General features: G+C 32.2%; 1 protein-coding gene across 1 annotated transcript; it reads left to right on the forward strand.

Moving 5' to 3' along the window:
• Positions 1-436: 436 nt before the first annotated feature.
• On the forward strand, positions 437-6,479 carry LOC143620349 (inositol transporter 1-like). Its single transcript, XM_077092053.1, has 6 exons — positions 437-850; positions 1,445-1,515; positions 2,479-2,814; positions 3,979-4,086; positions 4,172-4,357; positions 5,606-6,479. Exons 1-6 carry the CDS (start codon positions 709-711, stop codon positions 6,245-6,247), a joined length of 1,485 nt encoding a protein of 494 aa, XP_076948168.1. The 5' UTR covers positions 437-708; the 3' UTR covers positions 6,248-6,479.
• Positions 6,480-14,059: the final 7,580 nt, after the last annotated feature.

The raw sequence follows: 14,059 nt of genomic DNA on the forward strand, positions 1-14,059 counted from the left end.
TATACATATATGCATGCATACATGACATGTAATGTATATTGTAGATAAGAAGCCATAGAGTACACGCATATCGGTTATCCGGTATTTGTCTTTTCACACCGTATATCACATGATTATTATATTTATACCCATTAAATAATCAATTAATAACCAAATTAAGTACTTCAATTACCAAAATACCCCTACGTTACTTTCACGTGACTAAATAAATCGAGTATAATGTGGGCACTTTCGGTATACAAAAATAATATTATTGGAAAAGTCGATAAAGTACAAGTCAGGTGACTCACCTGCCTGTAACTTTATCACGGTTTTCTTCACAAACCGCTTTATAAATAACAATCGGTTCTCAGCATCCGATACAGGCAATTGTCACACGTTACTCCAATTTTTCATCAACCAGTAGTCAACAATAATAATAGTCTTCGGCTCTAAGTTGAATTCTCCGCCTACCAAACTTTTAAATCCCCAAAAACACGCCTCATTTACTCATCATTTCTACCGTTAAAGCTTCAAGATTTTGTGTACTTTGATAATCAACCAACTTTATTATTGATTTAAGTAACCTGCTAACCGGTTGCTTTTAATTGATGCCAAAAGCCCCGATTTTTATTGCTTTTTTACGTTTGCACGCCAGGTGTTCGATAAATTGCGTGAGTGAAAATTTTGAAATTGTGGGGTTTGGAAAATTAATAATCGGGTGAAGAGATGACGATCGAATCGTTACCGGGTAGTTCGGGGTATATAGATGCTGGTATTGATAAGAAGATAACGTATTTTAGTAACACATATGTGTTGGGCTTGACTGTTGTTGCTGGAATTGGTGGTCTTCTTTTCGGATACGATACGGGTATTAATTTCATTCATTTTCTTCATGGGTCTTGTTTGTTTTAACTTATTTGATGCCCATAATATCATATTTGCTAGATCTGATGAAAAAGTTTTTGTCTTTGATTGATATATGCTCATATGCAGATTAGTTCTAGTTTTGATCATCATTAACAAAAGGATTAAGAGGGTGTTATATAATAATATAATAATGATATTAATATTTGATCTTTTGTTATCTTTCATTTCAAAACTGTATCAGGTCTATTTGTTAAGCACTTTTCTTTTAAGATTTTGTTCCTGTAACTCTACATAATGATTTAAGTTGATTTTGATGTTATTGTCTTATTAGTTGTTGGTTGTTACGAAATTTGTACTGTGTTAAGAGCTTATTCCTGTTAAGATGTATTGGACTGGTTATTAATATAAAAATCATAAACAAATTTTGTTCATTGAAAAGAAAATTGTAAAAATTTTAGATGATGATAACTAATGAATTTCTGTTGGTGACCGATTTACGTGTTATTATATGGATAATCAGATAGATTAGGTGGATTTGTTAAGACGAATTTACCAACGATTTTTATTAATATTTGAAGCTGAATATATGTTTCAGGAGTCATATCTGGTGCACTTCTGTACATCCGAGATGAATTTGAGGCCGTTGATCAAAGTAGTCTTTTACAGGTACAATTTCCATTATTTTGATCACTTTGGATTTTGGAAGTTTCATTATTTTGGGAGTGTTTGGATGTGCGTTTTCAAGGTAACTTTATCTTGTCGAATAATCACATAATGAATTATGATTAAAACATGCTGCCGCGGATATGGTGATTGATAGTGAGATTATGGTGTTTGAGTGTTTACCAAATTATGATTAAATATGAAAGTAACAAGTAAAATGATCAAAAAATACATTTTTATATCTTATTATTGAAGTGTTCAATTTATATAATATGAAAGTATGTCTTATCAACTACAATAGTATATATTATCAATTGTAATAGTATATATTAGAATTATTTGCTCAATATATAATATGAAAACTTGTCTTATCAACTATTTGAAAATTATGATAATTAATTAAGAAAGTAACATATAAAATGACCAAAACTTGCATTTTTATATGTTATTGAAGTGATCAGTATATAATATGAAAATATGCCTTATTAACTATAATTAGGCATTTGTGGGCCAATGCTTTTTCCCCTAAAATTTGATGGCGAGATTATGGTGTTGAGCGTTTGGCAAATTATGATTATTTAAGAAACTAACAATTAAAATGACCAAAACATACATTTTTATATATTATTGACGTAGTGACGTGTACAATATAAAATATGAAAATATATCTCTTATCAACTTTATTATGTGTTAAAACTATTTGTGGGCCAATGGTACTGGTATATGTTATTCCAGTTATCATGTTTTTTATTTAATTTTAAGATTTTTTAAGTAATGACTTTTGTTCTTAACATGTATGAAACTAATGATTCGCTGTTGAATAATCATAATAAAATATCAGCTCTGCGAAACATTAAAGACTAATTATAACAGCTTTATAATCCGCATCAGATAATCAGTTTTATAATCCGCATCCAAACGCATCCTATTTTAAAAAGATTTTATTTTAATTTTTTTTATTCACAGGAGACAATTGTTAGTATGGCTTTAGTGGGTGCAATGATAGGGGCTGCTGCTGGAGGTTGGATAAACGATGCATACGGGCGTAAGCGTGCAACACTTCTTGCTGATGTGGTTTTTGCACTTGGTTCGTTTGTGATGGCAGGTGCACCCGACCCGTATGTGCTTATATTGGGTCGGTTCTTGGTTGGGTTAGGTGTGGGTGTAGCCTCGGTTACCGCACCAATGTATATTGCAGAGGCAGCCCCATCTGAAATTCGGGGCAGTCTTGTGAGCACCAATGTGCTTATGATCACTGGTGGACAGTTTCTTTCATACCTTGTTAATCTTGCTTTCACTCAGGTTAATTCTTTTTGCTTTTTCGTACTCGCTTAAATAAAAACAAATTATGAGCAGCTCACATTGGCTTGTGGTTTTAAATTGATAACAAAAATCATAAAATTGACTGTAGTTCAACAATGTTTTATTGCATACGACCTCGCACATCTTTTTATTCAAAGATTTATATTTTAAATAATATTAGATTATTGATAACCCTTTTACTCTTTAGATTGATACAGGACTAGTAAAATGCTAATGATTTAGAATCTTCATCTATTTTACTCTTCTATATTCAAAGCATATGCTTACTATTCTAGATTTGTATGATGTATAAACTAATAAACCTTTTAGAAAAAGATAGCTTTAGTAAGTTTTAATCTCAAATTATGATCAACTTGCACTTCAACTGTGTTTTGATAAACATGAAAGATTGTGGTTGTGCAGCTTCAACTTTCAAGGAAGCAGCTTCAAGGTTGAGTTAGGGGCGGGGCCCGCTTAATAAGTTGGTTCAAAAGAGGCAAAATCACTCTCTAATATCTCACCTCATAATTTTTGCAATCAAATGTCTCCTTAAATCTCAAAATAACTATCGACATTTTATATAAAACTGTTCACTTATTTACTATTTTAATCCAAATATGCAAAGAAGTAGTTCAAGAATGAAACTTAGTTTGCCAAAAGGGTAAAAAGGGAAATGGTGCATTTATTTTGACATTAAAGGAGTATTGTTCTTTTACTAAAATTAACGTTGAATACAAAGATTTTGGAATTTAATTTTGAGATGAAAGGAGTATTATTCTTTTACTAAAATTAACATTGCATACAAAGATTTTGGAATTTATTTAGGTCATATGAAATTATAACATGTGTTCCCTGTTACATCTTGCTTACTTTTACAAAGGCAGCCTGCATGGAATACTAATTTGCTGCTAGATCTTTGGCTTACCCCATAACGGAGGTGGTTTTTTGTGCATCACCATTTTATAATTTTCGTTTTTACCAGTTATAGTTTTATTTAGACCACCATTACATATTTCCATAATATCTTTGTTTAATACTTTTCAACATGATACAGTTTTTAGACTATACTTTTTTTATAATAACAGATGAATTCATCTCTTTCCCCAAGCAATATGATACATATAATATTTTTGATCTTATTTTATAAACGGTTTTGTGAAACAGGTTCGCGGGACATGGAGATGGATGCTTGGAGTAGCTGCTGTGCCAGCTATTATTCAATTTGTTTTAATGTTGTTTTTACCCGAGTCTCCACGCTGGCTTTACATGAAGGTACAAATTAAAGAAATTACATCTAAACTCTTATTACTTGAAATAGAAATCAATTTACAATTGATTATTCTTTTATGTTATGTAGAAGAGCAAATCTGAGGCAATTGTTGTGATGTCAAAAATTTATGATCCGTTTCGGTTAGAGGAAGAACTTGATCAGCTTTCTACTGCTTTAGAGGAAGAAAAGCAGAGAAATAATGCCATCAGTTATATGGATGTTTTCAGAGTTAAAGAAATCAGACTTGCGTTTTTTGCTGGAGCCGGTCTTCAGGTATGTTGACTGATTGGGTAACGGGTCAAGATGGGTAATTCTTTGGCATGTGTTGAAATGGGTTGGGTTGGGCTGACCCTAAATGCTTTTTGTTCAAATTATATTTTGTGTAAATGTGATTACAAAAGCAACAGATCAAAATGGGTTGTGGGTCAAAATGGGCTTTTTTGGTACATGTTGAAATAGTCTGGACCGGGCTTACTTGACATGGATTTGTCCAAATTTTATTTATTTATATATATTTATAAATAGTTAATGTGTGAATATGATTACAAAAGCAAAATGGGTTAGTTTATTGACGCATGTCGAAACTGGTTAGGTTGGGCTGAGCCGAAATGGGGTTGTAAAAATAATTAGAATGTTGCCTTTTGTTGACTTTGTCAACAGGTTTTACAATAGGCCTAACTTATGAACCATCATAAGCCACATATTCAAAAAAGTATTTATGTATGAAAGTTAAAACTTTTTGTTGACTTTGCCAACCGGTTTTACATTAGGCCTAACGTATGAACCATATTAAGCCACATTTTCTAAATATATGAAAATTAAAATAATAAATTAAGTACGAGTTTGAAAAGATGACGTTCTTAAAAATAAATATATTCTAAAAAATAGTTATTCTATTTGTTAGGTCAGATGACATGTGACATGGATGTACATTGTGTACTGAAATGACAAATAACATGTTACATGCAACATCTTTTGAATATCAGCAAAAATATGTCATTTGTTGATACAATCGAATTAATGTGATTGCTAACATTTGTTATAAAATGTGAGTTTGCTTTTGTTATGGGCCTACTTTAGAATTGGTCCATAAATTACGACTCGTTTGACTCACTTGAGAAAAAGTACAACCCGGATTGATCAAATTGATACGCAAACAGGTTGAGACTTTTACCTATGTATTTTATCTAATTATCCGACTGTCTAGTAAGGGTCTGCATGGGCCGGGTTTACGGGTTTACGTCTGGGCTCAAACCAAAAATTCGGTTTTAAGTTTTTGAAACCTGTTCAGTTTTAGTTTTTTTTTTTTTTACCTTCAGACTTGAATTTTTTTGGCTGGAAAAGAAGGCCATAATAATGTGTTTTGAGCCTAAATCTTTTTGTTAAATAATAATCAGTTGATTATTATACATTTGGGTTACGCTTAGACGTTATTTATTAAATTCCTATAAGTTATTTACAACAAAAGTTTATACATGAAAATCCATAAATTCGGTTGTGATTGGTTTTTCTGGGTTGCAGGCGTTTCAACAATTCACCGGGATCAACACCGTGATGTATTATAGTCCAACCATAGTTCAAATGGCGGGTTTCCAGTCAAATCAGTTAGCCCTATTACTCTCCCTAATAGTAGCATTAATGAATGCGGCCGGTACCGTTGTCGGCATCCACCTCATCGACCACTCGGGCCGCCGGAAGTTAGCCCTAAGCAGCTTATCGGGCATAATATTCTCCTTAATCCTCCTCTCCGTCGCATTCTTCCTTTCATCATCGGGTTATGCTAATGTGGGCTGGATCGCTGTTCTAGGGCTAACACTTTACATTGCCTTTTTTGCCCCTGGTATGGGCCCAGTCCCATGGACAGTGAACTCGGAAATATATCCCGAGTCATATAGGGGGACTTGTAGTGGGATGTCGGCTACCGTGAACTGGATTTCGAATTTGATTGTGGCTCAGAGTTTTCTTTCGGTTGCGGATGCGGTTGGGACCGGTTCGACCTTTTTAATATTGGCGGGTATTGCGGTGGCGGCATTCGTGTTTGTTTACGTGTTTGTGCCGGAGACCAAAGGGTTGACTTTTGATGAAGTTGAGAGGATTTGGAAGGAGAGGGCTTGGGGTAGTGACCTTGGCTCGGGGCTTCTTGAGAAGGGGGTCGATTCGTGAGGTGTGAGGCAGGACCGTGGTGGAATGGGGGTTGGTCGGGTGTGTGGTGTGTAGGGTGAAGCCGATTTTAATGGCTAAAGGCGCCCGGTTTGCAGTGGTAGGTTTGATTGCAAAGATGTGTATAGGTGTGGTTACTTTATATGGTTAAAAACTTGAATGTAAGATATATTGTGTTATATTTGTTTCGAGGTTTGTACAGAAGGTGCAGCAATATTAGTGCCAAATTTAATAAAAGACTTGGATTTGTATTTTGTGAAGAATTATATTATTTAGAGTTCCCTCCATGTATAAGATTTTAAGTAAAGTCGGCTCACTATAAAATCCATTTTAATTAAGGAATTCTTAGGGCGTTCGTTTCATGGAATGGAATTGGAATTTGAATAGGATTGGAATTTGAATGAGTTCGTTTCATGGAATGGAATTGGAATTTGAATAGGATTGGAATTTGAATGAATTGGATCTGAAATTTGAACATTCTAATAGGAATTGGAATTTGAGGGAATTGAAACCAATTGCATTCTTAATGTGTTCGATTGACAAATGAATAGAAATCGAGTTTTTTTTAACAAAGATAACGATGAAAACATTTTTGCTTTTTTGTTTTTCATTTATATTTTGCGTTATGATTTTTTTTTTATTTTTTTAGAATTTTTATTCTAGGTTTTCTATTAGGATAAAAAATCACTCAAAAAAAATATTCAAAAGTATTAATAAAAAAATTATAACTTAAAATATAAATAAAAAACAAAAAAGTAAAATAACTGATATGTTTTATTCGTTGTCCTCGCTAAAAAAAACAAAAAAAAACTAAAGAAATAAAAAAATAAAACTCTAGAATAGATTGCAATGAATTACCTTGAAATCATCCACATTTTGGAAGAATTTGGAATTCCTTAATTTAAAGCGCGTTTTCGTTTCACGGAATTCATGAGAATTCAAAGGAATTGGAATTAAAATCCCATGACATGGCGTGTTCGTTTCGTTGGAATTGGAATCTTAATTTCATTTTGGTGTGTTCGGTTCAAAGAATTGGAATTGGAATTAAATTCTTTCAAATATAGGGATTTCAAATCCTTCCAAAATGTGGAGGAATTCAAGAAAATTCATTTAAATCTCATCTCGAGTATTATTATTATTTTTTTTAGCAAGGACAACGAACTAAACATTTTAGTTTTTTTTACTTTTTTTGTTTTTAATTTATATTTTGAGTTATGAATTTTTTTATTATTATTTTTGAATATTTTTTTAGGTGTTTTTAATCTTAATAGGAAACCCATAAAAAATTCAAAAAAAATAATAAAAAAATCATAACGCACAATATAAATAAAAAACAAAAAATCTAAAAAAACTAAAATGTTTTCGCCTTTATCATTGTTAAAAAAAAAAAAACTTGATTCCTATTCATTTGTCAAACGAACACATTAAGAATGTATTTGGATTTCAGTTCCCCCCAATTCCAATTCCTATGGGAATGTTCAGATTCCAAATCCAAATCCTTCAAATTCCAAATCCTATGCAAATTCCAATTCCAATTCCATTCCATTCCGTGAAACGAACGCGCCCAAAGGAATTTGAGAGAATTGAATTCCAATTTCAATTCCAATTCTTTGAACCGAACACACCAAAATGAAATTATGATTCTAATTCCAACGAAACGAACACGCCATGTCATAGGATTTTAATTCCAATTGCTTTAAATTCTCACGAATTCTGTGAAACGACATGCCCTAAGGATTTCAAGTAAATATTATAATAGTTATTAGATAAAATGGTTATGACACGTTTCACATATTATGTATACATCTTAGATATTTATGTAAACTGTATATTTCTTGTATTATCCCTATTCTAAAATGCTAAATGTTAAAATTTCTCTCTTTTGTGTCAAATCAATCCACGGGTTACTTCGGGCAAAGTATAAGAGAGACCAGGGATGACTTCAGTTACTATCATTTTTTTGCTTAGTAGTGTAAATTTTTATGCTTGTATCCGAAATTTTTTTAAGTACTAAACACGGTATTGGGTTCGTAAAGTCACTGTTGTGACTAAGACTAACTTCATCACTGTACTTCATTAAACCTAAGTTGATAGATAAATGCCCAAGAGTCCAAGACCATTTGTTGTGTATGGTTTAAAAAAACATGAAAATAATGTGCATACTCAACCGACAATTGTAACTAAAAAACTTTTTCCTGCGTCATTCAAATAAAAAAAACGTTATATTTTTTCACATCTTCTTTTCATAACCAATATATTTATTATAAAACTGTTTTCAGTTTCAGTTTTTCATACATATAAAAAGACTATATCACATAAAATTTGAAAGGATATATAATGAAGGCAAAATAGGTTATAGGAACTAATAAATGGTTCCCCTTCAGCCCTTTTTTCTTGAAGCCAATCTATACACCATTAAGGAAAGAAAATAAATGTTTTGTCTTCTTATATAACTTTCATAGCGCAATATATATAATACATAGCATCATACAGGGTCATTCATCTTTCTAATGCTCAAGACAAGTATAAAAAATTAAGTCTTATATATAAAAAAAAGTTTCATATTTTTTTTCCTAATTAAACATAAATTACTAGGCCCTTTCTTTCATATTTTTTTAGTCCAACTAAAATAAACAAACTAATTGTTAAATTACTAGGGGTTTTTTTTCCAAACTTTTTGGACCAATTAAAAATAAGTGTGTTGCTAATGTACTTGGCCATTTTTATTATTATTTTTTTATCTTTTTTTTTCCAAATTCACTTGCTAATGTTTTAAAAACATTTGCCCAAATTCATGTATCGATTTAACATCTAACAATTGTGGTTTAGCTTATCTATCTAAACAAATATACAGCAATGTTGTTTTGATAAAAACACATAGCATTTGTAGAGCCTACGTGGAAATTGGGCTCTTTGAGTGGGGTAACAACCCTTAAAGTGAAGAACATGATACCTAGCCCAAGAAAAGAGGCCCAAGAACAAAGGGCATGACAAGATAAAAGACCAAGTCAAAGGGGTCAAAAGTTTCGGTGCGCCTGACTTGGGGGAGGTCCCAAGGCACGCATACTCCAGGAGACGAGACAATATCCAGCGGATAAAAGGAGGCTAGCTACAGCCCCAGGGAGAAGAGAAGAAAGGGAGTACTGGAGAGGAAGTGAAAGACGGGCTTGGACTAAGTCCATTATCCTTGTCAGAATAATAGACCGGGGGACTTGAAGAGACTACCCCGTATTTGGCCCGATAAAGCCCAAAAGGCACCATCAAGACAGACGAGCCCAAGACAAAAGACCCAATCCAGGGATACCCAATGCACACCAAGACAAAGACTGTGGTCAGTGACTGAGTTGTCCCTATTACCCTGGACGACACAGAAGGGCAGCTTACGTATTCTTGGAACAAAAGGACATACCCAGTGGACAAAGGCAAGTCTCCTATGAAAGCCAGAGAGAAGAGAAGAACCCACTGGATAATAGGAGGTAGTCTAGGACAACGGTCCGGAGAAAAAAATTTCTCCTGGACCTTATATATGTAATGCACTCTCTTTGTAAAGAAGGCTCAGACAAGGAATAATGGAGAAAGCATAACTTATTGTTTGGGGTGCCATCGGCCAACACGGTTGTTTCACGATTAACACCATCACACAAATCTCTCTCACCCAAACACGGGAAACACTATTCATTTGAGGTCTCAACAACATTCAAAGAGGAGAAGATACAAGAAAGTCTCACAGCATAGGTGAACCACACTAATGCTATGAAAAAGAAAACTAAAAGAGGTGTCATACAACATATCACGAGAGGATTGATAAAATAACAAAAAGCAAGTACCGTGTTATAAATTATCGCTGACACCGCATTGCACGAGTTTCTTACTAGTGTGTGTATATATATGCACACACATATAATTTAAAATAATTAAAAATTATGAACATATATACCCGCTGAAACCGTGCTCTAAATGCTCGTCAAGCCCAGAATGAGGTATGTGCGGTCCTGACACCATTTCATCTGTTTTTGTGCTATCGGTTTATTACTTTTAGTTTTAGATATTAAAGTAAATGAATTAAAACTTAAAGGAGCCCACGGTGTCTTTCGTGAGGTCGCCCGTGCCCACAAACAGTTGTTCGGAGCAAAGTATCAAATTACTAAAAACGTGTCATAAACTTAAAAACTCTTTCAATAGATATTTATAGGGTTGTCTTTTCAATTAGGTGTAACAATAAACAATCCTAACAAATCTGAAAAGAAGCCTAACACATGAAACACTAAACCAAAATTCATGGAAGTAACGAATGCAATCATATCTTTAAACCATTAGAGCACATTTAGAACATGTGGACATTTACTCAAACCTAAATATCCAAAAGGGGAGTAGGTGTAAGGAACACCCCTGCTAGTCAATGATTTGAGAATGCTTTTACACATGGAGCGGACAGAAGAACTCGCTGCTTCGGTTAGTATGGATTGGACGGACAACAATAGGGTGAACTAGCTAGTTTATTTATTTTGCGATTGAACACATGAATTGAGCGTGATTGTGTGAGTATCTGTGTAAGTGTTTATATTTTAGATATCTCTTACTAAAAAGACTCGATAATAACTTGGTGATAGGCGTGTGATTTTTTTTTCTTTAAAAAAGATAGTTCTTATAATTCAATTGGTTGGATAATGACATAATTTTTTAGTTTTAAGAACATTTTTCTTAATTGAATTTTTTAATTTTTAATTAAGTTTTAAGAACATTTTTATATTTCAACCAATTGAATTTTTCTTATACTTAATTTTTTAATTTAGTTTTAAGAATATTTTTATATTTTTACATAAAAATAAAAACTTTATATTTTTTGGTTTAACATTAGAAAATGTTATAGATATATAATTTGTCAAATAAAATTGTTATAGAAAGTGAAAATGTAGGGGAAGGGTATGACAAGTAGAAGAGGGGGGGGGGGGGGGGCGCGTTTAGCCGGACCCATTTTTATGCTTTTGATTTATGTTCTATCTTTTAGTTAGTATAGTTTTTGTATAATTATATATTTTATAGTTATTAGGTTATTTATTTAGTTATACGATTATTGAGACCGTTTAATAAATAAATAAATAAAGCGGCCAGTTCAGTGCATATCATCAACATTTTTTACTAGTTGTTCCTTGGTTTAATTAATGTGATAAACTTTGAATCTTTTAAAAATAGTGAAAACTAAATAACTAGTACATCTTAAACCGACAAAATTATTCTAATTGTCGTTATTAGCGTTTTATCTTTTGGAAAAGTACAAAAGATGGACCCTATAAGGGTCAGGCTAGCTCGAGAATAGTCTCTTTCAATCTATAACCCGAAATCAAATCGCCTATCATAACAAATCTAAATCGATTATAAACGACGGGTCAGCAAACAAGTTAAACTAAACCAAACCACAAGTTACCAAATGAGTATTATCATGTGGTTTGTATTGGTGATGGGTGCAATGAATATGTGGTTTGGTGTGGTGGAGACGTAGGGAAATACATGGTTCACCCGAATGGTTGAGACCGGTGTCCGATGGTGACCCTCCATGTGCTATGTTGGATCTTACATTGTCTCTTCTTCATTATATAGCCCCCACCCATTTCCTATGGTCGTCGCTCTATTCAATTACCATCACTATGTCTCTTCTTCTATATCAAACAAAACATCGAATATTATGTTTTCTTTCTTTTAAGCATTATCAAATTATTTATTTTGTTCTTTTTCATGATTTACAAATAGAATATAGTTTTCAGAAGTTTATGATCTTATCTAATGATGATTTTAAAAGTCTGGCAAATTGAGTGTCATGCAAATTTGGGTGATGAGTCGGAATGAGTTTGGATTAATATAGGGTCTGAGCTAAATGAGATCGGGTCAAAATGTGTTATTCTAAAAAAAGTTTAATTGTTGGGGTGGGGGGGGGGGGGGGTGTTCAAAATAGGTTCTATCAAAGTGGAGTCGGGTTAGAAATGTGTCATTTTAGGTGGGAAATACCACAAAACAGGTTCATCGCTATAAGTATTTTTTTTTTATTTTTTTATTGGTTGAAATGAGTCATTTTAGAAATAAGTAACCAAATATTATTTTATAAACTTTATTTATAAATAATATGAGCTTATAATTTAAGAACATGTACTTAATTTAAAATCTTTTAAGACAGATTCAATGTGACGAAAATATGTTTGAAATAAAACACGATATTGCTAGATGATTCTTATAATCAAGCACTAGTTTTTTTATCATTTCAAGTCGGTTTTGTAAATGTTGTATATTTGATAAAGGCTTCATAGTTTAAAGGTAAAATGTTGATTTCACTCAAATTTAACATAAATATTTTACGGCATCCATGTCAACAACTATATATGTGCAACTAAAGTGAACAGTAATAACTAGAGGCGTAATTTTCCATATTTAAGAATTAAAGATGAAATATACACTATAACTTGCTCGTGTATCTAATGAACATGTCAAGTCATTCCGTATAATACTAATGGGCATTTGGCAGATAATATCAAGGTACTAGGTAAAACCTTTTCATTTAAAAGAGTGAGTGTAAAGTACTAATGTTTGGTCGTCGTGAAAAATGTAACATTTACTTATTTAAGATAGATTTATATAAGAGTTTGTAATTTGAAAGTAGAGTAGAATATGATATGTGGCATTGATTGAATTCAACATGCCATCATGATATGAATGTAATATAATACACATACATGCATGATGTATGGTGTAGCATCAATATTCCAGTTGTATGTGATGAGCTGTCACTTTGGACCACTTCAAATGACCCGACCCGGTTGTAAAAGGTTTAATAGGACACTTGTCACCTACGTAGACAGGTAACCTATGTTGGATTGGCTCACTTAATAAATTTTACCAAATTCAACTTTCAGGTGTGAAAAAGCCCCATATTCGGCGGTTGATCCCTTTTCTAATTAGAAAATATAAAAGAATATTCTTTTATGCCAGATTTTAATATTATTTCTTAAAATATTATACTACTTTCTAGAGTTTCGAAATATATAATGATCTTTTATAAACACTAAAAACTTTTTGTACACTAATCATGATTTACAACTTTTAATTTAGTTCACAAAGTTACCTTTTTTTTTTCTTTTTGGTTTTAGTGTTATTAAATATGCTTTATTCTTTTTGAAGAAAAGTAAACCTATTATTGATAGAATATTAATGTAATCAATAAATTTAATAAACCTGTTTCATCAATGATGTTTGTTGTTAGGCTCTTGGTGCATAGTCGAATGTATATGTCTGTCTAGTTATAAAGAAGTTAGATGAGCTCGGTAAGACAACTTAGAGACCGTGGATATTGCTATGGTTTAGACTAGGAAACGAAGTGTGTGAAGGTTCTATAAACAGCGATTACTGAAGCTAAATATAAATGATATATAACAACCATCAAACGACGAAAATCACATGAATCAATATTAACGATAAGGCAAAGTTTGGTATAACACATAGTTATTCGAGATATACATTTATAATGAACTATTTATAAGATTAAACATACAACATTAAATATATAATTATATTATAAGCTATGAAATCAAATTTGAATAAATTCATGAAAATGAATAAAATTAAATTTTATTGGTGAAATAACAATATCAAGTTGATGAAGAAAGGACAGCACAAGTTTGCTGGCATGGCAGTTGGCCTTTTATTCCCATTATTATGTATTTGCAATTAAAAATACAATATATATTGAAATAAATAAGGTGATAGCTTATAACAACATATATTTGAGTTACTGACTTTATACTTTATTATATGTTTTGTAATATTTAA

Source organism: Bidens hawaiensis, unplaced genomic scaffold (genome assembly GCF_021521415.1).
Source record: "Bidens hawaiensis isolate Kalapana, Puna unplaced genomic scaffold, B.hawaiensis_p1.1 tig00002553_1, whole genome shotgun sequence".
In the NCBI taxonomy this organism is placed as follows: Eukaryota; Viridiplantae; Streptophyta; class Magnoliopsida; order Asterales; family Asteraceae; genus Bidens; species Bidens hawaiensis.